Source organism: Lissotriton helveticus, chromosome 8 (genome assembly GCF_964261635.1).
Source record: "Lissotriton helveticus chromosome 8, aLisHel1.1, whole genome shotgun sequence".
In the NCBI taxonomy this organism is placed as follows: domain Eukaryota; kingdom Metazoa; phylum Chordata; class Amphibia; order Caudata; family Salamandridae; genus Lissotriton; species Lissotriton helveticus.
In genome coordinates this window covers 65,734,115-65,758,134 of record NC_136069.1, presented here as the reverse complement: position 1 = coordinate 65,758,134, position 24,020 = coordinate 65,734,115, and the positions used below count along the sequence as shown (strand labels likewise).

Genomic DNA, 24,020 nt, shown 5'->3' with positions numbered 1-24,020 from the left:
TGCAGCCAGGATTCAAAACTTTCAAGCATTATTACTACATTTTCAAACCAACCAGTACCTAACAGTGAAGACTTTCATGCAGCTGTTTAGGAATGATGGCATCATGCATTATGATAGTGCCTCACGCAAACACACACAAAACCACAAGGGCGGTCTTTCATCAACCCCATTCCACAAGTCGTACAAACAGCAGATGCATCTCACAGGTTGGGGTGCCCATCTCCAGCATCTAACAATTCAGGGTTTATGGGACACCAAACACACAGAAGTCTCCACATCAATTAGTTGGAGCTTCTAGCAGTTCAATTAGCACTAAAAGCTTTCAAGCCTTATCTAGTAGGGAAAGTTGTCTTAGTCCAGACGAATAATATACTACATAAAACAGGTGGGGACACTCTCTGCAATTGCCACGCCTCTCTCAGATCATTTGGTGTTGGGTGATGCATCACAAAATTCATCTAGCAGAACACCTTCCAGAAATGCACAACCAGTTTTCCGACCTCCTCAGTAGGATCCAGCAACAAGTACATGAATGGGAACTTCATCCCCATGTTCTCCTTCTGTACTTCCCAAAATGGGGATTTCAACTTAGACATCTTTGCCACAGCATAGAACTCAAAATGCCCAAAACTCGCCTCCAGTGGGGCCAAGATCCTACCCCTTGGAATGCAGGTACAATTTCACACCCATCGTATCCATTTCAGGAAGGCCCATCAGTCAGATGTCTGCAGTTTCCCTTGAGCCCCTAGTTTATGGCCTATCGGTAATGCTCAGATGTAGCTGTACCCCCAGCGCCCAGATGTGGATTCGAAACAGGCCGACAGGCACACAAAGCCACAAGCACAGAAATGCCCACTTTCCCCAAAGTTACATTTCCAAATTAGTAATGTCGAACCCACTTGCACGACCGGAGAGGATTTCCCATTACTAACTCATTGATATCAAACACAATACTGCTACTCTTCTGCACGTAGGAAGTACTGTGCAGTAGCCTTACCACTGGTCCCCCATGTTAATCCATGTGAGAAGCAGGCCCCACAGTACCGAACACACCATTCTGTGCCATTTACTACCAGTTTATGTAGTGCACCACTGCCCTGCCTTTTCCCAACACTGCACCCTACCCCCAGGGAGTACTCCGATGTAGTGAAACATGCAGAACCTTTGCAAGTAGCTTTTTAAATGCCAACCCCCGTAACCGTTGCCTGCACACAAGGCTCCGCCAGTGCAAATCTGTGGCACATTTGAAGAGCTACCTCTGTGGGTAGCACAACCAGTGTTGCACACCCACGGAGGAGCATTTAAGTTACATGCCCTAGATATGTCTTACCCCTAGTCAAGGGAGTTACAGCTAACTCAAATCAGCCAATCATGTATACACCAATCACCAGTATGTATATGACAAGTACATCACTTTGGCACTGAATAGCTGTGTCAGGCGATCAAAGTCTTAAAGCTAGCATATAGATCAGCCGTAAGCCAGGAGGGATAAAAGCAAAAAGTAGAGGGAAAGCAGCCTAAAAAAGGCCATTTCCAGCAACCCTCCAAGGGAAGGCCTAGTTCAAGTTTTCAGACAACACTACTGCCATGTGGTAGTGCAATAAACAGGGTGTAGTGGGATTCTGGACCTTTTGTCAAGAGGCCCTGCATCCCGGGACATGGCCTGAACAGCAGGGCATTTTCCTGGTGGTTCAAATCCTGGCAGGTTCCCTGAAAGTCAGGGTGGACAAACGTATCCATTGATACCTAGCGTATTACGAGTGGAGTCTCCATCCAAAGGTGGCACAAGGTCTCTTTCAGCAATGGGGAGAGCCTTGGTTAGTTCTGTTTACCTCCGCTGACAATGCGCAATGCCAGTTTTGTGCGCTGGAGTTTCCAAGGGGGCTCTTGCTCAGACACTTCATCTCGAGTGGAGCTCAGGCCTCTTGTATGCCTTTCTGCCATTCCACTTCTGCCCAGCGTTCTCAGGAGATAAGGGACGCCCGGGCCCACGTTGCCCTTGTGGCTCTGGATTGGGCACAGAGAATTTGGTATCCCAAGCTTCTGCAAATGAGCATCAATCCTCCAGTCAGGCTGCACCTTCGGGAGGATCTTCTGTTGCAGCAGCAGATGGGGATCCTCCACCTGAATCGGTCAACTCTACGCCTTCTTACATGGAGATCTTGGCCAGGTGCCCTCCATCAAGACTGTATACACCTGTCGGTGGAGAAAGTTTGTATCATATTGTAGGTCTATTGACCCTCTTTCGGCTACCCATTCTGATGTGCTGCTTTTTACTTTGACCCTTGCCCAGCAGGGCTCTGCTCTGGGCACTCTGAAAGGGTATCTTTCAGTCTTGCCTCCTTCCTGAGGCTGCCATACCAACCCTCCTTATTTAATTCCTCCATTGTACATAGATTCCTGCACGGCCTTGTGCATATGTTTCCACCTGCCCCTTTCATTGTGACTCAGTGGGATTTTAATTTCTTCCTCATGTGTGTTCATTTCGTGCCTTTGGATGATTGCCCCCACACCTGCTCACCATTAAAACAAACTTTTTAATGGTAATTACCTCTGTCATAAGGGTGAGTGAGCTGCAGGCTTTATCATCCAAGCCTCAATTGTTGACCATATTTCCTGATAAGTTGGTGTTTCGCACTAGGACCTCCTTTCCTTCCAAAGGTGGTTGCACCTTTCCATGTGGGACAATTTGTCACCTTACCCACTTCCTATGCTCCTCCGCATACCTCTAATGAAGAGAGCGACTTTATTGTCTAGACCTAAGGAGTGTAGTCGTTCTACCTTGACCGCACAAGAATTCCTGGTGGACAACCAACTCTTCGTGGGGTACTTTGGAGCGAAGAGGGGTCGGGCGGTGCAGAAGGACCATTTCCTGATGGGTCGTCCTCTGCATCAAACTTTGTTATCCTCTGGCAAAGAAGCAGCCTCCTGAAGGTTTATGGGTTCATTCCACCAGAGAGAAGGCTGCTACCCCTGTGTTAACACGTAGAGTGCCAGTCCTGGACATCTGTCAGGCAGCAACATGGGCATCCCTGCCAACATTTACCAAACATTACTGCCTAGACAGTGAAGTCCTCAGGGACTGCCTTTTGGACGCTCAGTAGTGCAGGATTCACTAGCCTGAATTTTCCGTAGTCCCTCCTTCGTTGAGGGTATTACTTGGGTATCTATTCAAAGGTAAGGAATCTGCTGCTTTATGTCTTTATCAGATGAACAAGTTGCTTACCTTCGATAACACCTTATCTGGTAGTGACATGATCTAGCCGCAGATTCCTCATCTTCCCACCCATCTTTCCCACACTGCGGACCGGTTTCTATGGTTAGGGCTGATCCCTATCAGGGCCTTTGTTTTCAAACATACCAATGTCAGTACACTTCGTGGCTCCGTACTTCTGACTTTCAAAGTCGTGAAAAAGTAACTGAAGTCAGTGCGCTGTGGTGGTGCCTATATAGGTGATGTGGACGTCACTTCCGGGGCGGACACCACGTGGAGCCGTCTGACACCACCTACTGGTGCACAGGGGTATTGCTCGAAGAAAAATCTTCCAGAACCAGTCTGCTGCCTGAGAAATCTGCGGCTAGATCAGGTCTCTATCAGATCAGGCATTACCAAAGGTATGTAACTTGTTCATTAAGTGTATCTGTTAACAGAACATTTGGCCTTGATGCATTAAGAAGTAGATTCACAGGCATAAAACGTTTTTTTTTTTAAGTAGTATCTAAATCTGAAGTGAGTTAGTAGAGCCTAGACATAACCAAGTAGTAGAAGACCCATTGAGGTTCTAAGGTGGTTCTCAAAGTTCACATACTGGGTTTCTGTGTAAGGTTACTGCTTGAGCATGGCTTACAGCACAATCCCTACTGGTGGTTTCTAGCAATCTTAGTCACCATGGAAGTTGGCATACCACATCTGATACTGCAGAAAGTTCAGTCTGCTCCAAAACACACACCTTCTGACTAGCTACTGAGTGCCTCCACTGGAGCTCAGGTCCCAGCTCAGGTCCCAGCTCCCGAATGAGGCAAGCTGATATGTCTTGTGCCACCTCTGCTGGTGCTTAGGGACCAGGACTGGGCATAAGCACTGGCAAAGATGTTGCTGGCACGTGTTATCCGGAAACTATCCATATGCTGGGATGGGAAGGGGGTGCGATGGAGAATTCACTGCAGGATGTTGCCCCATTTTTATTTCTTGTTTACATTAATGAGTTGGAGGCTTATTTGCTGGGGGAAAATCTGGATTTCCCCAAGATTGGGAAAAAATGTATCGCTTCATTTATATGTTATATTTGGATGACCCAGTCCTTATTTCTAGGACAGCGGATAGCCTTCAAAACTCTCTAGATGCCTTGTTACCCCCTTTTGTACCACTTTGTTAGAATTTATGGCCACTTTGTACTTAAAAGTACCTTATAAGAGGTCATTTGTAACGGTCTGTGGACCGAAAAGAACAGAAACCAACGTATTTAAGGTACAGGGTAACAAGATGGGAAAGGTCAAAAAAATTTCTTATCCGGAAATTGTTTTTAACGTACTTGAAAAAGAGTAACCAGGAGTTATTTGGACAGGTCCAGCACACATACTCCCTAATAGTAATAGTCTAAATGTATGGATGTGCAGTTCTTAAGGATATAAGAGGTAGTCAGGTCTCTGGAATAACCTCCAAAAGGAGAAAGTGCTCTCACACATCCCGAAAGGTGTCCTGCTTCATCATTTGGGCGTGCTCCTCGTCGGGCTGACGCTGCAATGCCTGACGGGATCCTGCAAATGGGCTCTTTGGCGGAGTTCTTTTAATAAATCTTTTAATAAATCCGTTTGGTGAGCACACATGCACGTGTATCAAGCTAGTTTTGGCAACTTGTCATCAGAACGACAAGTGGCATGCAAAACAGTATGCAGGCTTTTAACTATGGTCCTGGTAACGCGCGTCTTTCCTAATATGGCCGCCTAAGTTGACGGTCTAGTCTTTCAACGCGACAACAGGAAATGCTCTTAAGTAGTCCACCTCCGGCGTGTCTCAGTACGGGAGACAGAGCTGGGGTAGGCGAAGGGCGGCTCGCCATGCCACTTCTAGTGAGTATGCTACTCCAAACACTGACGGCAGAAATACCGTTAAGAGCATGCTTCTATTTGTAACTTGCCTGCATATCCCACACGTATAGATCGTGTGTGAGCAACACGCTCTTGGGGGGGGGGGGAGGGGAGTCCGCTTTCGACCTACTAAATACGGGGTGAGTGATTGGGGTATGACTACTTGCGCTTTTCGCGTGACTATATGACTATAAACATAGGATTGCTAGCAAAAATCACCGAATCCAGGCACAACTATCAGGCTGCAAAAAGGGATTTTATTTGTTAACTTGTTTGTTTGCTAGCTTCATCGCATTTGTCCTTGTTGCACCAAAAGCATCGAATTTTAGACAACCGCATCGCAACCACAAACACTGGCAGTTTGCATGCCACTAGTTCTTCTGATGACAACAAGTTGCCAAAACTAGCTTGACACGCGTGCATGTGTGGTTTGATTTGTCACAGGTCACCATCTGTAAATATGGTTTAGTGGAGGAGGGAGTATTTGGCAGAAGATCGTTCTAGCTGGAGGTGCTCAATCATAAAATACAAACTAGAAATATCCATGGCCAAGGCAGAGTACTTTGCATCCATTATATTAAAGAGCTCCAATAAATCCAGGGACAGATTTAAAATAGTAAAAGATCTGACTAACCCTGAGTGCACCATGAGTAAAATTAAATCGTCCCAGGAATTGTGTGATGGACTGGCATGCTTCTTTCTAGATAAAATTGTGCAAAGTATGAAGGACGAACAATCTCAACCTACCTCAGCGGCCCAGACAGGAGGGGCCAGAGGGCCAAAAGAGGAGGATGTTATTGAGATAGCCGGTTCCGTGGTCTCCCTGGAAAAGTTTCCAACGCCATCGGAAGAGGAGTTTGTTAGGGTGGCCTTAGGGGTTTCTTCTGGCTCCCCTTTGGATCCACTACCCCACAGGCTGATGAAGGAGTTTGGGACAGAGATATTTCCCATTCTACGACAGCTATGCTGCCAGTCTATTGACACAGGGATTGTGCCTGTGGAGTGGAAGCGGGCTGTCATTACTCCACTTCTGAAGACATCTACCCTCGAACCATGCTGCCATAAGACCATGCTGCCATAAGAACTACCGACCAATTTCCCTCCTGCCTTACCCAATTAAGGTCCTGGAACGTTTGGTTAGCAGAACCTTGTCCCAATTTCTGGAGACTAATAACATCTTGGAAGGGGAACAGTTCGGTTTTCGCCCGGGTCATGGGACAGAATCAGCCTTAGTGGTGGTGTTGGATGACCTTCGGATGCGGATGGACAGGGGCCAGTCGGCAATTTTAATCCTGCTGGACCTGTCCGCCGCATTCGATACGGTGAACCACGACTCTCTGCTCTCAAGGCTAGAGACCTTTGGTGTGAAAGGAGTAGCGCTTAGGTGGCTGCGATCCTATCTGTCGGATAGACGACAGGCGGTGGCACTCCCCCTGTACCGGTCTGAAATGGTGGAAGTTCCTCATGGGGTACCGCAGGGGTCATCAATTAGCCCTATCTTGTTCAATGTGTATATGCAACCCTTACTGGGTATTATCAAGGCATATAACATCAGCTTGATCAATTACGCTGACGACACGCAGCTGTTGATATCTCTGGAGGGGGACCAGGCAGAATCATTGGATTGCTTTCATGCTTGTATGCATGAAATGACAAAGTGGCTGAAGGCAAACTCTCTCCAGTTTAACAGTGGGAAAATGGAGGTCCTGCAGTGTAGGACGGGGGGGATTGCCCGTAGCCTGCCAATAGATTTCTGGTCCCTAACTTCAGATGGTACACTGATCTCAATGAACACGGTACGTAATCTGGGGGTCAGTTTTAATGAGAATCTTAACTTGGAGACCCATGTTAATAAACTGGTGGGAACTTGTTTTTCCTTAATCCGAGGTCTTCGGAAGGTGCTGCTGCTGCTGCCTATTCAGGTTAGAGCATCGGTGGTTAAGAGTACCATCCTTAGCCGCCTGGATTACTGCAATGCCTTGCTTCTGGAATCCCCGGGGTATTTGATTACCAGACTACAAAGTATCCAGGCGGCAGCAGCGAAGCTTGCACTCTCCCGACCTCGTGGTTCATCAACAACACAAGCACTGGCGGATCTACATTGGCTCCCAGTAGCCCAACGGATCCGCTTTAAATCTTTGTGCATTGTGTATAAAGCACTTTATGAACAAGGCCCGAAGCCACTTCAGGATAGATTTCAGTGGTACAAGCCTACCTGGAACCTCCGCTCCGCTACCACCAACTGCGTAAAAGGGCCCAAAATAAGGAGGGTGACCCTGGGAGGAAGAGCCTTCAGCGTGGCAGCGGCTCGCCTTTGGAACAACCTCCCCTTAGAAATGAGGCGAATACAAGGCTTGCTGTTCCGTAAGAAAGTTAAGACCTGGTTATTCCGCAGGATATAATATGCCTCTCCGGGCGGGTAGAAGTAGACTCGCTGGATAACATGCTGCTCTCTCATGTAGTTGACAGCCTCTGGGCTTTATAGGTTCTTTTAGCGCCAGGATGCCCGTGGGGTTACAGTGCGCTCTATAAATGTTTATAATAATAATACAAGTGTCTACCAAGTGTAATGTCTTCATTATTTTATGCCTTTGTCCCACCTTATTTATTTCAGGTCTCAAAATGATACAAGGTGACACTTAACCTTGTACAACATAGCATGGCTGGTGACTTGATTAATCTGCCAAATTGAAGACCCCAGCCCTGCAGTAGAGTAAGACTATTAGGATACTATCCTTTTATGGTCCTGACGAATTGCCAATATACCCCTTAGGGGCTGATGAGGCAAAAAACGTTGACAAAAACTAAATAGTATGTATGCTCTATAGGATCATTCGCTCCGATGTGAGCTACACTGTTTTTATTTAGGTTAGCGAGTTACATTAATAAAATGTATTTAGTTAGTCTCCCTAAACCTATTTTAAATCACACTTACTACACTACTCACTTCAGCTCACATACCCTCACTCACCAAACTGCTTTATCAAAAGAATTCCGCCAAAGAGCCCTTTCGCGCGAGCCCGTCCGGCATTGCAGCACCAGCCCGACGAGGAGCACTCCCAAATGATGAAGCATGACACCTTTCAGGGTGTGTGAGGGCACTTCCTCCATTTGGAGGTTATTCCAGAGACTTAAATACCTCTTCTATCCTTAGGAACTGCACACCCATACATTTAAATCGTTGTTTTTAACGCCCAGTTATCTTGGAATTCCCTACTCACTTTAAGAGCTTTACGAACGGCTAGAGTGGTTGAGGCCCTTTTTAGGTTTGCTGTTCAATGTTGGCACACCCCAGTTAAAGAGATGCTGACACTTTATAGGGCCAAGTGTCTCTCAGTTGGCACTTATGGAGCCGAGTCTGGGGATATGCCAATTGTTTAAAACTGCAAACAATTGAGAATGATTTTACTAGGAGGCTCCAGATGGTCCCAAAAAGTGCATCCTCTCTTATACCATCCTGAACTGGGTTTAGAGCTAATAGTGGACTGAGTAGGTCTTGCCCCTTTACTGCTTTGGGCTAAGATCTGGGAAACACATGAATTGGATTTTACTAACTCAATATTAATGGATTGTTTATCTAATGAAAAGGTCCAAAGTATCCCCTGAGTTAATCATCTTAAGAAATCGTGTGAGAGATGCTGGGTTTTGGAGAATTTTTTTAACAATCCCATAAATATGCCTTGACAAGCTAAAACTATAATGAAAAATGTTTACACAAGTCGAGTGAATTCCCTTCATGGTCAGGCAGTGGAGCAGTTAGCCAGTGAGTAGTATAGATTTAACTATTTAGTTTCATCTTCCTTGCCTCTACCTGATCTATTTCAAGAATTCTCGACACAAGTTTTATTTGACTGGCTTTCGCCTTTCTTCATTTTTTTTTTTTAATTGCTTACCCCCAGCAATGTACTTGGTCCAATACCTTATGCCCCTGTCCTTGTTATAATTTTGCAATACAGAGCACCTTCCACTCTCCAAAAGCTAGATACTTGCTTCCAATTTAATCTTTACGTCCTTGTTCTCACTCAGAAGGTTATAGGTTGTTGCCTTCTTTGGATTCAATGGGTATCTTCTGTGCAGTTTTAAACGTTATAAAAGGATCACTTGCAGTCGGAAAGATATGGGTGAGGTGGCACTGGCATGCAAATGTAATGAATTGTTCCTATAGGACCGAATTAATGAGGGGAGGTATGCTGTAATGCTTATCTTAAAGAGTATTTTAAAGTTTTATGATGTGAATATGCATTCTGTGCTTTTATGGTTTATATAAATCGAATACAGCCTATTTGATTCATTGATTGACTGCTGGATCTTTATGGAGGGTTTCATATATCACTGCAATGTTGAATTCCATGTGTTTTACCTCACCCAGTTGAATGAATATTCCCAATAAAAAAGGCAGATGATCCAAAAGTAATATTTGATTGCTGATAGGGATCGATGAAGATCAATAGTACTTGCTTTCATAGTCTCTTAATGACTTTTCCTTAATTTGCGGCCGATTCCGGGGATAGAGGAATCAATGTAGATTTCTAGAAGAGCTGTGCAAAATCGTCTCAAAGTTGGAGTACAAGAAGCATGATTGGGAGGAAATTGCAGTTTTTCTAAGGGTCAAAATATGCCCCTACATATGCATACATTTGTCATGTAAAGTAAAGTCTTCTTTTCTTACAGACTGTGATAGATGCCAACATTTTTCCTGCACTTATAAGCATTCTGCAGACTGCAGAATTCAGGACTAGGAAGGAAGCGGCATGGGCCATCACAAATGCCACCTCAGGAGGCTCTGCAGAGCAAATAAAGTAAGTGGGTCTTGAGCCTGTTAAACAAAAAAGGGGAAATCTTGTAAAGAGACTTTCCTGTGTTGATTTTCTTCTAATAACATGTAATTCTGCTTTTAGGTATCTAGTAGACCTAGGTTGTATAAAACCTTTGTGTGATCTCCTCACTGTGATGGATTCGAAGATCGTGCAGGTTGCATTGAATGGCTTGGAGAATATCCTGAGACTAGGAGAGCAAGAAACAAAACGGAATGGCACAGGGATCAACCCATACTGTGCACTCATCGAGGAAGCCTATGGTAAGAGTATGGATCGGTGCTCATTTGATGAGAATTTTAGATGAATGCTCTAGTGTTCGCTCTGATGGTCTGTTAGCCTGGCAGAGGCCAGAGCGAAAGTTGCTGCTTAATATTTAAAGGTTGCCTGTAACTCATTTTGCTAATGACACAAGGGCTACACGTGCATTTTACATGTAACAGTAATAAATAAGATAAAATTACTGAAGGAGAGAAATAAACTTGTAACAGTTACTGAAGGAAAGTGGGAAAAGAATAATATTTTTGTATGTAACCCAGTGGAGTCAAAGTACACTTTTGAGGTAAATGGCGTTGGGTTCTATATAATGTGGCACTTGCAATCCTTTAGACCCTGATTCTGAATTCAAGAACATTTTATTGCATAAGAAAAGAATGTGCTGGGAGATGCCACCAAGGAGAGCCCGCTAAATGATTTTACTTTCTCGATCAATGGCTTCCAAGAAGATTGACAAGGACCTCTTTTACGTGAATCATAAATCTACCTTGTTAGGAAATTGGAGTAAAAAATGATCATCACAATTCCACAATACCATTCTAGGTGATTTTAACTTCCATTTGGAAGCTGGTTAGGATCCGGACTCAGCTAAACTCCTAGATGTAATGAAATGTAGCAACCTAGAGCAGTTGGTAATGGAGGCGACTCATCAAGCAGGACATACTCTTAATGGCATTTTCTCCAATAACTCGCAGCTATTAGTCACCAAGATCACCGCACTTCCGTGGTCGGACCACAAAGCGGTGCTATTTTAATCTCTCTGTTCCAGAGCATCTTTCGCAGAAGCCAGTTGAAAAAAAGAAGCTGTTGAAAAGAGCGTGGAATAAAGTGGAGGCCGAGGATCTGTGTGACACCCTAAATCCGACCATAGGTGTGCCCCCCCCTAATCTAGAAGATGCAACACGCTTCTTCTCTAGCTGGTTAGAAACGGCAGGGAATGTGCTGGCCCCTAAAAAAAATCATCTACCCCACCAGACCGCTGCCCTCCGCCCCATGGTACTCACAAGCACTTGGGGAACAAAAACTGATTTGTAAACATCTGGAGAGAATATGGAGAACAGAATATAAGGATACCGACAAGAAGTATAAAGGCGCTCTTTTTACTTACAAACAGCAGGTTAATCAGGCCAAACTTCAATTCTTCTCTGAGGATTAATAGAGCAAACAATTCAGCGAGGGAACTGTTTAATACAGTTACTAGCCTGGCCAATGCAGTGACGATCACAGCTATGCCTAGTCAGGAGTTATGTGATAAACTGGCTAGCTTCTTTTTTGATAAAGTGGATGCTATTTTTTCCACTTTTTCCAATGCTACAGCTAAGAACATGGCAAATCAAACTGTCGACCGACAAAGAGAGTTGAAGGCGGTATTTGATACATTTGTTCCTACATCAGCCACAGAAACGTGCAGTCTTCTTAGGTGTAATCAGGATCCCCTTCGGACCCTTGCCCGATTGCTATATTAAAGCTAGCGGCTGAGCCTGTATCTCTAGTTCTTACACCCATTTTTAACTCAATGTACCTAGAGGGATATTTCCCGTTAGATTGGAAAAAAGCTTCTATTTTGCCCCTCCTGAAGAAACCTAATCTTGACTCAAAGGACCCAAACAACTATAGACCAATATCTAGACTCACGGTCCCTGCTAAAATTATTGAAAACAACTTAAACGTGCAGTTGAGCCAATTCCTGGAGTCCTCTCAAGCCTTGGACCGGACACAATATGGCTTTCGAGAGTGCCATAGCACTGAAGCTGCCCTCTTGAAATCGACAAGAGATGAGGACTATTCTAGATCTCGGCGGCAAAGCAGCCCATATCCTGTTAGATCTCTCTGCAGCATTCGACACGGTCCATCATGCTTTGCTGATGGACCGGCTGCAGGAGATCGGGGTTCAGGGCTCGGCCTGGACACTCTTAAGATCTTTTCTGTCCGACTCAGCAGGTGGCGTTGGGGGAATTTGTATCAAAACCTTTCTCATTACCATGTGGGGTCCCTCAGGGGTCCTCACTGAGTCCGACACTATTTAATATTTCTGTGTCCTCCCTCGCACCCCTTATTCAGTCCTTTGGGTTTAGCCTGACTAGTTATGCAGACGATACCCAAATTGTGGTCTCTTCTTCCAGCGGAATCAAAAAGTACAGCAGTCCGTTTTGAAGATTGCCTGAATGCAGTGGGGACATGGATGGCCCAAAACTGCCTCAAGTTAAACTCCAATAAGAAGGGAATTATCCTAATTTCTGGACGCCAGAATGGTGGCCAGACACCTTGGGTCCTCTTCCCATACCCAACAAGGTGAAAAATCTTGGGGTGTGGATAGACCAGAAACTGAATTTCAACGATACGGTTAATTCAGAGGCTTCTGCCATGTCCTATGCCCTCAGGTCCTGCAAGAAAATTCTGCCTCTGCTACCGATCGAATGTCGTAAAACAGTGATCACAGCTCTCACTATGTCGAGGCTGGATTACTGTAACAGTCTGTACTTCACCATTCAGGAAGGTTCAATGCATAAGCTGCAAATCTTACAGAATGCAGCTGCTAGACTGCTGCTGGGCATTCCTAAATATGCTCCAATAGCGGATGAGATTCGAAAATTACACTGGCTGCCACTGGGGAAGCGCACTATGTTCAAGTTACATCGTTAATTGGGCAATGATCTTATGGTCCCCTAAAACAGTTTGTTCTATTGAATAGTCTATTAAAGAACAGAAGTACCAGGGAGACTCCACTTTCATTTTTTTAGAGAAATTCTTAAAATCATTTGGGTAGCTGTGGCATATTTTGAAAAAGCCAGACATAAACTGGTTCTTTCTGAGTCTGCTTCATTGAGTTTCTTTGTGGTGTACAGACCCCTTAAGTCAAATACCTACATTTATTAGGGGGTAGAGGGTGACGACAGAGCAGGTGATCAAAATAAATAGTTCCAGTAAGAAATGTGTGGTTATTGAAAACGAGAACTTAATGTGTGTAGGAGCGGATGGTAACACTAATGCAAAAAGTACTCTGCCCCATTTAAGCTTAGTGGGATATTCACAGGAAACTGGAGTTTGTAATCGTGAGCAGGTTAATTAGTGATTAGTTGATGGTTATTGGTCTCTTCAAATGGAACAAGAGAACTTGGTTAGATCATGGCTTAGTTGCTGGGAATTGTGTTGTGGCAGGCAAAGCCACTTTGTGAACATAGTTTTTTCCAAGTTATTGGTGGTCTAGAAACCTCTCTAGTTGGCATTTCTGTTTGTGTGCTTACTGAAAAGTCAATAATTGATGGGGAGATTGTAACTTCAGTCTTCGAGTATAATAATTTAGAAACTAATATAGTTAATGCCCTTTCATCAATAAAAAGGTAGGCGTAAGAGTGAAAGACCATACACAGTTATTCAGTCTAAATATTTATTAACAAAAAACGAATTTGCTAACTTTTATAAGGAAATCGTAAAAAAATAGAGCTTAACCCGTTAGACGAAAGTGGCAGAATTTCCTGTTCTAAGGAGCTCTTAAAAGAAGGAACATAACAAATAGTTTGTGAAGCTGGGTCATCAAAATATTCTCTTGCAGTTGCAGCTTCTGTTGTATAATCTCAAATGTATTTTATCAAAGAAAAGCTAGGTACTGTATCTTAAGAGTCCTTGATCTCCCCCTAATATCCAGATGTTTGCACAGAACAAAATAACAAATAAAAATAACACTTTTATTTGAAAAACTTTGAACCGAGCCGCATCCCGCTTTAACAGTGGTTTTCCTCTAGCGTTTCACAGGAAACCCAAATATGTCCTGTGAAAAACCATAGTCCTCTCAAAGCTCGGTGTCCAAGCTCATAAAAATATTTGAAATGGCTGACTAGAGTGAAATGCTCAGTCAGAATAAAAAATTAGACCTGTCAATCTTCTTCTGAAGATAATGATGACTTTCTACTTCTGTCGTAAGACTCCAACTGGCAACAAAACAGAAGATAGGCTTCTCCAATTAACTTAATACAAGGACAATACTTTTACAATATTGAAAATCATAAGGCAGACCAATTCATTTCATCATTAATTTTTCATCAGTAAAAATATAACTTTTTTTTACATTAGAGTATTTGTTTTATATCAGAAATATGTACATAGATTTTTCTGAGCTCCATAAGGTTCAAAACATACATAAATAAGAACAGGACAAGAAACTAAAATACATGGACAATCAGTCATACTCTAAGAAAAGGAATGTCAAAACATTAAACTCAGGTAAGGCAATTTATCATCGTGTTTATTCTTATGCCTAAATTTATAAAGCAAGAATTAAAGTGGACAGAGTTGCGCCGACGCACTTTTGGTTGTAAAAGGCTGATGGAGGAAGTTGGTGCAACCTTCATCAGGGCTCTGTCTGTACTCGGAGGCTGTCTCCATCAAGTCTGGGTAAGTTCAAAGTATTTGGTCAGGCATAAAGGGCTCACAACAAAAAACAGATGCTGGTCTGAAATATATAATAATTAATATAATCAATAGGGCTAGGTAAGGAAAAAAAGCTATATAAGGACTCCATAGTCCCAGAGGTGCTCAAGAGTGCATAGAACCGTAGGCCCACATGCAGTGTGAAGATAGGAGTTTCTAGGTAAATCCTAGGACGGTCATAAACGAAAGCATAGTAGGGGATAGAGGTGAGAGAATAAATGGAGAGTGTTCCGTTAAAGGATTATGGTGCTGAAAGGATATGTGTATATACAAAGAGTATATGGGGATTCATGCTATAGATTATGCTGGACAGGCAGGACAGAGACCGATGTAAACATGTAGGAAGCGGTACCTACTTTTAGAGAAAAAATCATAGCTGTCTACATTCCTAGGAGGATATCATCTATTGAGATTTTGAGATGAGGGGTTTCCACAAAAGATTGGAGGTGAGGAACCAGTCTGCATGGAGACAAAATCAAAAGGAAAACATAAATGGGGCATATGGACACAATGGTGGTTAAAGAGATGAGTAAGAATCTCCGACTGCAGCATAAATGGACACTTGCCTGGTAGGCGATAAGGAGATGAGAAAACGTTGGGCACTGCTGTCAATTTCAATTCGGATGAAGAAGAGGTACCTTCCTTCATAATCCTGAAAATTTGATAAGATGCAGGATCTAAGAGGGAAAAGAGGATAAATCATCTGAAAGGGGCCACACTATGCAAAATAATGCTACGTAATTATGAGGTAGAAAGAGATTGTGGATACATAGGGCCCAATCAATGGGACAAATAAAAGGCAAGAAAAGAGGAAGTAGGAAAAAATAGGGTACCAGGAGGGATCAAGGTGATTATCAAAATAACTACAAAAGCTTGTACTGAGGAGGGTTCGAAAAAATTAAGGAGAAAAAGCAGTCTGGCACTTGGAGGATCGCTCACGGAGGTCTTACCTTGCGGTGTGCAGAGTCACTTAGTCACTGGCCGGGATTTGGACAGTAGTGATAAGCGCCAGTAGGGATAAGCGAGGGGAAACAGCCTATTTATAGTATTTAGCAGAATCTTAATAGGCATCTTAAACCGGGACACCTGATGGAGAAGGTGGAAGACTGAAACTATTCCATAGTTAAAAATATGAGGAAAGTCGGCCGCCATATTGGAAGTGGCGTGGGACAAATGGATCAATGAGGGTCTACCTTATAACTAGGTGGATGGACTCTCCGAGACAACGAGAAAAGGCACAAAGGGGTAGATAGTACCAAAGGATGATGTGCAGCCCAAAAATACGGGGCACATTACCAAGACAGGAGAGGATGTGGTGGCTAGACTGCTTACTTTGGAGCTGGGAATGTGGTGTTGCACTTTAGTCTTTCTCCCATGTCATGCATCCGCAATGCATTGTGGATGCACTGACGTGGGGTGAAACACCATATTGTATTGCCTCCCGGCAGTGGCTCTCTCTCCCTCTCTAATAAAGCACGCACCACCTCATGCTCTGTGTGGACCTTCTAATTTGTTGGGTTTTACGGTACATGCGCAGTACTACAAGGAAACAAGGTTCGAGCCTCAGGGTCGCGTCCACATTCTGACACCCCATTATTAATGCTCTATAGACCAGCGTTTTGTCAGTGTGTGTTTTACTATTAAGTTTCCTAACTTTGCTTCTGCCCGTCTTTGGAAGACCACATCCCTCTCACTTCTGTTGCTAACCACTACTGCATCAGGGCTTCTTGCAGGGGCCTCAGATGATGACCTGGGCACACACTCCTCAAGGCTCATGGCTGCATCATGGCCGATGGCCATCTTGGATACAAAGCAGAGGAAGCTACAGACTGTGCAGTGAACGCAAGCAAAAAAGCTGCCTCCTGCTCCTCAGGGACTCCTCACTGCCATTGACCTAATTCATGAACCTGAGGGGTTCACTTGACAGAAGTCTGCCGGGGCAGCGACTCAGAGCACAGAGACATGTCGATGTGAATCCCTGCCCAGGCCACACCTCTGATAAAGCCACTCTTAATGAGTTTCTGGCAAAGGGTACCTCTAAACTCTGCATTCTATTAGAGACTCTTCATCGTAGGAATCTTCATTGAAGTCATCAACATTGGCATAATTCCCTGCAGCATGCAGGGACCGGGGAACGCTTCATAGCAAAATATGTGTCCATATATCAGTAGAAAGTGTGAAGTATTTAGTATGTCCATTTGTTGTGGAGCACCCTTCAAAATCATATTTACTACAAGGATGATTATCCGAATTTTAGACCATTTATATTGATTTTTGTTTTATTATTTTTTTTAACTCTAACTACATTGCAGTGTCTGTAATGCAAACTGCTGTAAATGTCTAATGAGAAAGTTCAGCCTGATCGGCTTCCATCATAAGAATTAACAAGCATTGGCATTGCCAATAGGTCTCGCTTGTGGGATCTTAGAAGTATTTAGTTTTGCAGCACAATATCCTTGTTGCACCAAGGATATTGTGCTGCAAAACTAAATACTTATAAGGTCCCACAAGCGAGACCTATTGGCAATGCCAATGCTTGTTTTAAATGTGTTTATCTGCCCACTTTCCTATCTCGTGCTCTCGAGATTCGGGTGATGCAGAGATTACTAGCGCCACGCTAAAAAACATAAAAGTGCAGAAGATAAAGTTTACAGCCTCCCCCTCCTCAAGCAGACCCTCACGTCTGCCCTAGAAAGAATGTCATTGGTGCGTGTGGTCTGTGGAAGGGTCGCCACTGACTTACCTACCGCTCGCAATGTGGTGTAACCTCATCTCTCGCTGGGCTGGTGCGTCTTTGGTGTGTTTCTTCTGTGCCTTTCAGGGGTGGGGGGTGAATGAGTGAATCCCTCTGTAAACATCACAAGTGGGTAGGGGAAGTCAAGGATTCTTGAAATTCCCCTTTCATTTTATTGTTAAATTTGAACACTGCGGGTGGGGCTGGGGGTGTGTATGTGCGTGAGTGTGTGTGTTGAGTGTGTGTATGTGAGGGATTGTGTGTGTGTGAGTGACTGTGTGTATGTGCACAAGTGTTGCTGTCTTTGTACATGCCCCACTGTCCCTCTGTCTCCCCCGGCACATATCCTCTGCAGTCATGTGCTCAGGGGAACCCGGGCTGTTAAGCGCTAGTCGTGGTTAGCAAACAAAGTTTGAGAGTGCAGCTGAAAGCGCTGCTCCCCAGGAGGAAGCGCTGGCCAGCCGAGCCGTGCCTTCAGCGCAAGTGGTACATTCCCCCACAGGGTCATGGCGGAGCTGGGGCTCCTGTCTCGGCACCTACAGGCCCTAGCACCAGCGACGCTCACACGGGCACGGAAACAAAGTGTAGTGGCCAGGGGGCTGGCTTTTGTGACTGTGGCTGTAATAATGGCGGGAATAACTGGATAGTCGAGTTGGTGGCAACTGGTGTTGGATTTGACGCTTTTCATTATAAAAAGCTAAAGTCCCCTCAAGAGATCACCACGCAATGCTTTCCGCAATAAAATAAATAAATAAAATGAAAGACGAGCGGTCTTCAAAAAGGAGACGGTGAGGGCGGGAGACGGTGAGGGCGGAGTGAGTGGGCGAGGAGAGAAAGGGAGATGAGTTGGGAGCAATTGTATTACCGCAATAAAATAAATAAATAAAATGAAAGACGAGCGGTCTTCAAAAAGGAGACGTGAGGGCGGGAGACGGTGAGGGCGGAGTGAGTGGGCGAGGAGAGAGAGGGAGATGAGGTAGGGAGCAATTGTATTACCGCAATAAAATAAATAAATAAAATGAAAGACGAGCGGTCTTCAAAAAGGAGACGGTGAGGGCGGGAGACGGTGAGGGCGGAGTGAGTGGGCGAGGAGAGAGAGGGAGATGAGGTAGGGAGATGAGGTAGGGAGCAATTGTATTACACAGTAAACAAGCAAAAGCAAATGGTGGGGGCCTGAAGGAGGAGGGGGTGCGAGGGGTGAGTGAGGATGGGGTAGCAGGGGAGGGAACACGGCCTGGGGGAAGCTGGCTGGGGAGGGGGGAGGAGAAATGCAAGGAAGGCTGTGTGCGGCGGCCATCCAAGAATAATTAGGGGAGGAGAAGCCGAGAAGCCGCAGAGCGCACGCTGGGCGAAGCCCTTTGATGTGCTCTGCGGCAAATGCAATTAGGAGGGAGGGAGGGAGGCTGATGCGCGTTCATGTTTGATCACGTGGTTCACGTGAACTTCATGAAAACCGCCAGCAAAAAGCTGGTGGTTTCACGAGGATTTTCGCTACTTGAATTCTCGCTCCGCTCGATGCGCGCGAGACCTAAAAACCCTCCTGCCCCTTTAAGGCTTTAGGAGTTTCCACTACACCTGATGCCTTGTACTGGCAAATGCCTGTCCGCTTTTGTTTACTGGCTTGAGTGGGATCCTGGAACGCATTGGGTCTGTTCACACCTGATAAATGTTTTAGAATTCAAACTCTTTCCCTCGACATTTATTTACTTATGGCAGGAGAAAAAGCTCTTTTTCTTTGATCTTTTCTAGAAGTTGTTTTAGTCCAAAGGCTTTTTTTTTATTTGTGAAGTGCCCTTATTATGGAATGAGAGGCTGACACTTTTCCACACCAGGCACGTGGTGTTTGCCATCTTCAAATTATTTCACAAGGTTTTAGTTTTGCCAAATTATTTCAAATTTTGCAGGCATTACAGTTCATGACCAATTGGAAGACAAACCAGGGAAAAATTCCCCAAAACAGACCAAGAAACATTGCTTCCAGTGTGGTGATGCTTACAACTCTTCAGGAATTTCACAGAAGGTGATCCAGTAAAAGATCAGAAAAGCTGTAAAAAAGAGCCATTGGCATTCTTGTCGAATGTATTGCTGCTCATCATTAGACTTGGACGTTGGGGAAGGCACGGGCCTGCTGTCTATCAGGAAACTGCTCAATGCCTAAACAGCCACAGAAGCAATAAGTCTATGTCGGAGCATTCCAGACGCACAATGGCATCTCCAGCGACTTACATTCTCTCCTTCTTGACGTTGATCCATCATTTGACAGCGGTGGTCATGCCATGGAGACACCGGCCACTGTTTCCCAAATAATTGTCTACCTTTCCACTGAAGCGGAGTTTCTGCCAAAGAGGCAGACCATATCCTGGTCAACACCACAACCTGTGGGACTCCCAAGGTTTGTGATTCCCGGAGAAGACCCTTTGCAAACTACCTTCCACTGCTTCCATAAGGCATGGATTCAAGGCATTCCTTGATGTCGCAAATGAGGAAGTTTCTTTGAAATAGAAACGCCACATGAAGAAAGTTCAGTCTTTAACCCACTACAGAAGAACCAGGTTACCATCTTCTTGTGCGTGCCCCTTTGAGGTCCTGTTACCCTCCATCTCTCTGGTATATTTGCTATTTAGGCTCCAGTGAAAGATATCACAACTTTTCACAATGTTTTTAGGGGACATTTTTCTTTTAAATTAAACCTACCACAGGAAGTATGGTAACATTGTCTGTTCTAATGCAGATACTTCAACCTGGAGATGGCAGAGAGCAAACTCCTAACACTAGCTACTGGAAAAACCTGCAACTTCACTTCTTAAACATACATCTCCTTGGCACACAAGGCATGACCCTACTTGACAGCGGTAAGAGGTTAGATGTGGCTGTAAAGAAAATCCCTGGTACTTCAGCCACTGCTCTAGAGACAGCTAGTGAAACTACTGTTTGGCCGTCATGGGCAAGAAAGTATTGAAGTCCTTTAAATCCTATACCTATGTACAGAGACCTCATAGGCAAGAGTTTTGAGGAGATGGCGCTTGTTGCTTCTCTCAAATCAAGTCCTCTGTGTCACTATTAATCTGGTTAAGCTGGCACACATCTGACTGTTGCCAAGGCATCACTCTGGTATAATCGTCCTGATTGCACTTGACCACCTTGAAACTAGACACATGCCAGAAAATTCTCAACCTCTATTTTCATGTCCTGTATTGTTCGGCAACACCCTGAAGAAGAGGAATAGGATGTAAAAGTGGATTGTCTTGAAGTTCCTAAAGTCATAGTGTAGCCCCCAGAGACTTTTATTTTTTGTGGAGGGTTGATATACCTTGTGGTCCCGATCAGCCACATTGACTTCATTATCAAGAATAAAGGTACCCTTACCAAAGGAGAGCACCTAAGGGCAAATCAGTGTGAACTTTTTAGGATGACAGCCCTTCACCTGTGACTTATCCTTCCTCCCTTCCACCGCCGTTACCTGCTCTAGTAGGGGGCGATATTGAGGCATATGGAAGAGTGGGTAAAATTCACAAACTGCAAGTGAGTGTTGACCATTGTGAAGAATGGGTATTCTGTTGCTTCCTTTTTAAAAACAAGTAATATATTTTGTTTGAAGTTAAACCATGCAATATGGCTAGCAATAAATCGTTGTAAACAATAAAACATCAAAATAACATACTTGTCCATCAGATCCCCCCGCCACCACTACATCTACTGTCCTACATATATGCCACCTTGATGCCTTATTTGCCGTCCCACCCCAGTTCAGTCTTCCTCCTTCCCCGAAATGCCTGGGCTACATCATTATTCATGTGGTAAAAGGGATGCACTGGTGTCAAGTCTGCACCTCTGTAATCTGCCAACCTCCTCCATATTTTGTGTTTTTGGTGGGGGTCAACCCTTGCCTTACAGACTGCAATCTCTAAACCCATACAGTGGTTCATACCCCTCTTTCATGCTACAAGCATTGGGGGGCCATTTTCACTCTTTGGCTATATCTTGTTTGGCTAGTCAGTCCCAGGTAGAGTAGGGACAATTTATATTTGCCTTCGCTTAAGTCATCTGTAAGATGCAGGAAGGCAATTTTCGAGTCTCTCGACTTGCCATGATGGAACCTCACTCAGACATGCCAATTACACCGCCAGAATCTGTCTAACTCAGGGCAGCTCTAACCGTGTGAAGTAATGTGCCCTCTCCGGTACCGTAATGAAGACCGGCAGAGGAGACGATAACCCCCATTCGCCACAGCCGTTGCAGAGTGAAATATACCCTGTGTAGATATTTATGGTCCCCAGGTCTGCCAACGCAAGTTTACCCTTCAAGGGATTGAACTCTAGGACTGTAGTGAATGTGGGTATGTATGCCGACAGTGCATGGCGGAACGGGAGATATCTATGGAACTGACTGTGATGTTGATGTTATGTCTGTAGCGATTGGTATGATTTGAGGACGGTACCTTGTATTGCATCCTAGGGTGTTGATATCCTGATGAGGTCCCATTTCCGGAACACCACCAGGACACCCAGCTATGAAAGCAGGTTTTCTTGCCATAGTGCTGTCTGCTCACTCACCAAGCGTCACCATTTCATTGCCTTAATGATGCAAGCCCTTGCGTTTAGCAGTACTTGCGTCACCGTGGGAAGACAGTTTCCCCACCCCCCTCCAACTCCCCACTATACAGATACACAGTGGGGTGTTCCTCATCGCCCATTTGTCCAGGGCATATGCTGGGTCACCCTTTGTGTCATACCATCAATTATTTATAATTGGGATGTGAGCTCCCAGGTAATGATTAAACATTCACTGCAATACTACCACAGTTAGAGGACTGGAAGCCCTTAAGTCTCTGGAGGTTATCCCTGTGTGTGCCATCTATCGTCGGGGCCACCACACCATTCCAGTCACCCCCCAGCACTGTGAGTCTGCCCGGCAGCTCTCCCCCAGAGCCCTGTCATGAGTTCAAATGAGGGATTGTCCTGGGGGCATATACAATTATCAGCATCAGAGATTCTCTGTGTAGCGTACCTTAATCTGCCGTGTAGTGGTCATATCTGTCCGTCCATACACTAATATGCTGGACTGGACTAAGGAAACGCCCTCTCCGCAGGAACCTTGGCCAAACTCCTGAAACTGCTCCAACGCATCCAGAACGCCTCCGCACGCCTGATCCTCGACATCCCTCGCCGCAGCCACATCACACCCCACCTGAGAGACCTGCACTTGCTCCCCGTCAATAAGAGGATAACCTTCAATCTCCTCACCCACGCACACAAAGCACTCCACACCGCCGGACCAGCATACCTCAGCAGCCGACTCAGCTTCTATACCCCCACCCGCCAGCTCCGTTCTGCCGACCATGCCCTCGCCATAGTCCCCCGCATCCGAAGTGTGACCGCCGCCGGCAGATCATTCTCCCACCTCGCCGCCAAGACATGGAACACCCTCCCCATCCACCTACGGCAGACGCAAGACCTACTGACCTTCAGGAGACTCCTCAAGACCTGGCTTTTCGAACCGTAGCAGCATTCCCCCACCACTTAGCGCCTTGAGACTCTCACGGGTAAGTAGTGCGCGGTACAAATGCTTTGATGGATTGGTTGACTGACTGAAAAGGGACCATCTACTTGATCAGCACACCTGAGCCCCTCGCGAACCCCGTGTGATATAACTGGGCGTATCTCCATATGGCCAGGCAAGGGACTTTATTCCCGACAAGGTGAGTTTCTTGTAAGAATAGGACGCTTTGCTTGTTTCAGGGCTGACCCTCTTTTAATTTTAAAGTAGGCCGTTAATGTTTCATGGCGCCATTCGTAGATGGTCAACAGGACCAGACTGCCCAGTGATACTCTTGTCTAGGAGCTTTTAACTGTGGGATGCACGAAAGAGAGGGTATCAAGCAGGCATAAAAACGTGAAACTAAACAAAGATAACTTAGGAAAACACTGTCTATAGTGGTGCAACAGCAGCTATGATAAACAAACTCCTAATCCCTTCCCACTGCCCAATACTTTGAGAACAGAACCCCACTCGGACCACCCCAATGGACCCCCATACCCAACAATTATTAGCCATTTTGGAAAAAGAGCTCCCACTCACATTGTTACACAGTCACCTACATAAACACACACTTCAGAATTTGTGGGAGACACTACCTGTATCTGATTGTCAGCCTTTGTTACTTCAGAGAATTTGCACCGGATGTCTGAGACGCTGGGGGCCCTCCCTCAGCTGCTTGGGTGTCAGTTTCTCGCCTGGGTTCCCTCCATGATGAGCGGGACCTGTCGCAACGTTTTGCTGGGTTCTTTGCAGTCTTGATCTATTTTCTACTCTAGCAGGAGTCTGAGTCAATGCGCAGAGAGGTATTTGGTTTGACATGAATCCTTTTATCGGTCCACTGAAATGCTTCCTCAGGTGAATCAAAGAATCAGTTTGGGTCTACAAATTAAAATCTCCAGTTAAGGGGTTATCTTATCTGTAAATGACACTAGACCATAAGTAAGTACATTTTTCACTCTGAAGATAGAGTACCATCCGTCTGCGAGAAATACCATCTTCTTAAGTCTTCCAGTCAAACTGCCAGGCAAATCTCCTCTCTTCAAGGGTGCATGGTGTCTTGCATTTCCGTTGTCCCGAATATGAGCCTACATGTGACCTCTCTTGCAGTGTCTACAAGATCAGTGTGCTCGGAACAATTGGGA

General features: G+C 45.1%; 1 protein-coding gene across 1 annotated transcript in view; it reads left to right on the top strand.

Moving 5' to 3' along the window:
• The window catches only part of KPNA1 (karyopherin subunit alpha 1), a 205,752-nt gene that overhangs the window by 165,891 nt on the left and 15,841 nt on the right, over positions 1-24,020 (top strand). Inside the window, exons 12-13 of the mRNA XM_078656634.1 lie at positions 9,760-9,887; positions 9,987-10,165. Coding sequence (XP_078512760.1) covers positions 9,760-9,887; positions 9,987-10,165 — 307 coding nt within the window. The remainder of the gene's footprint in view (positions 1-9,759; positions 9,888-9,986; positions 10,166-24,020) is intronic.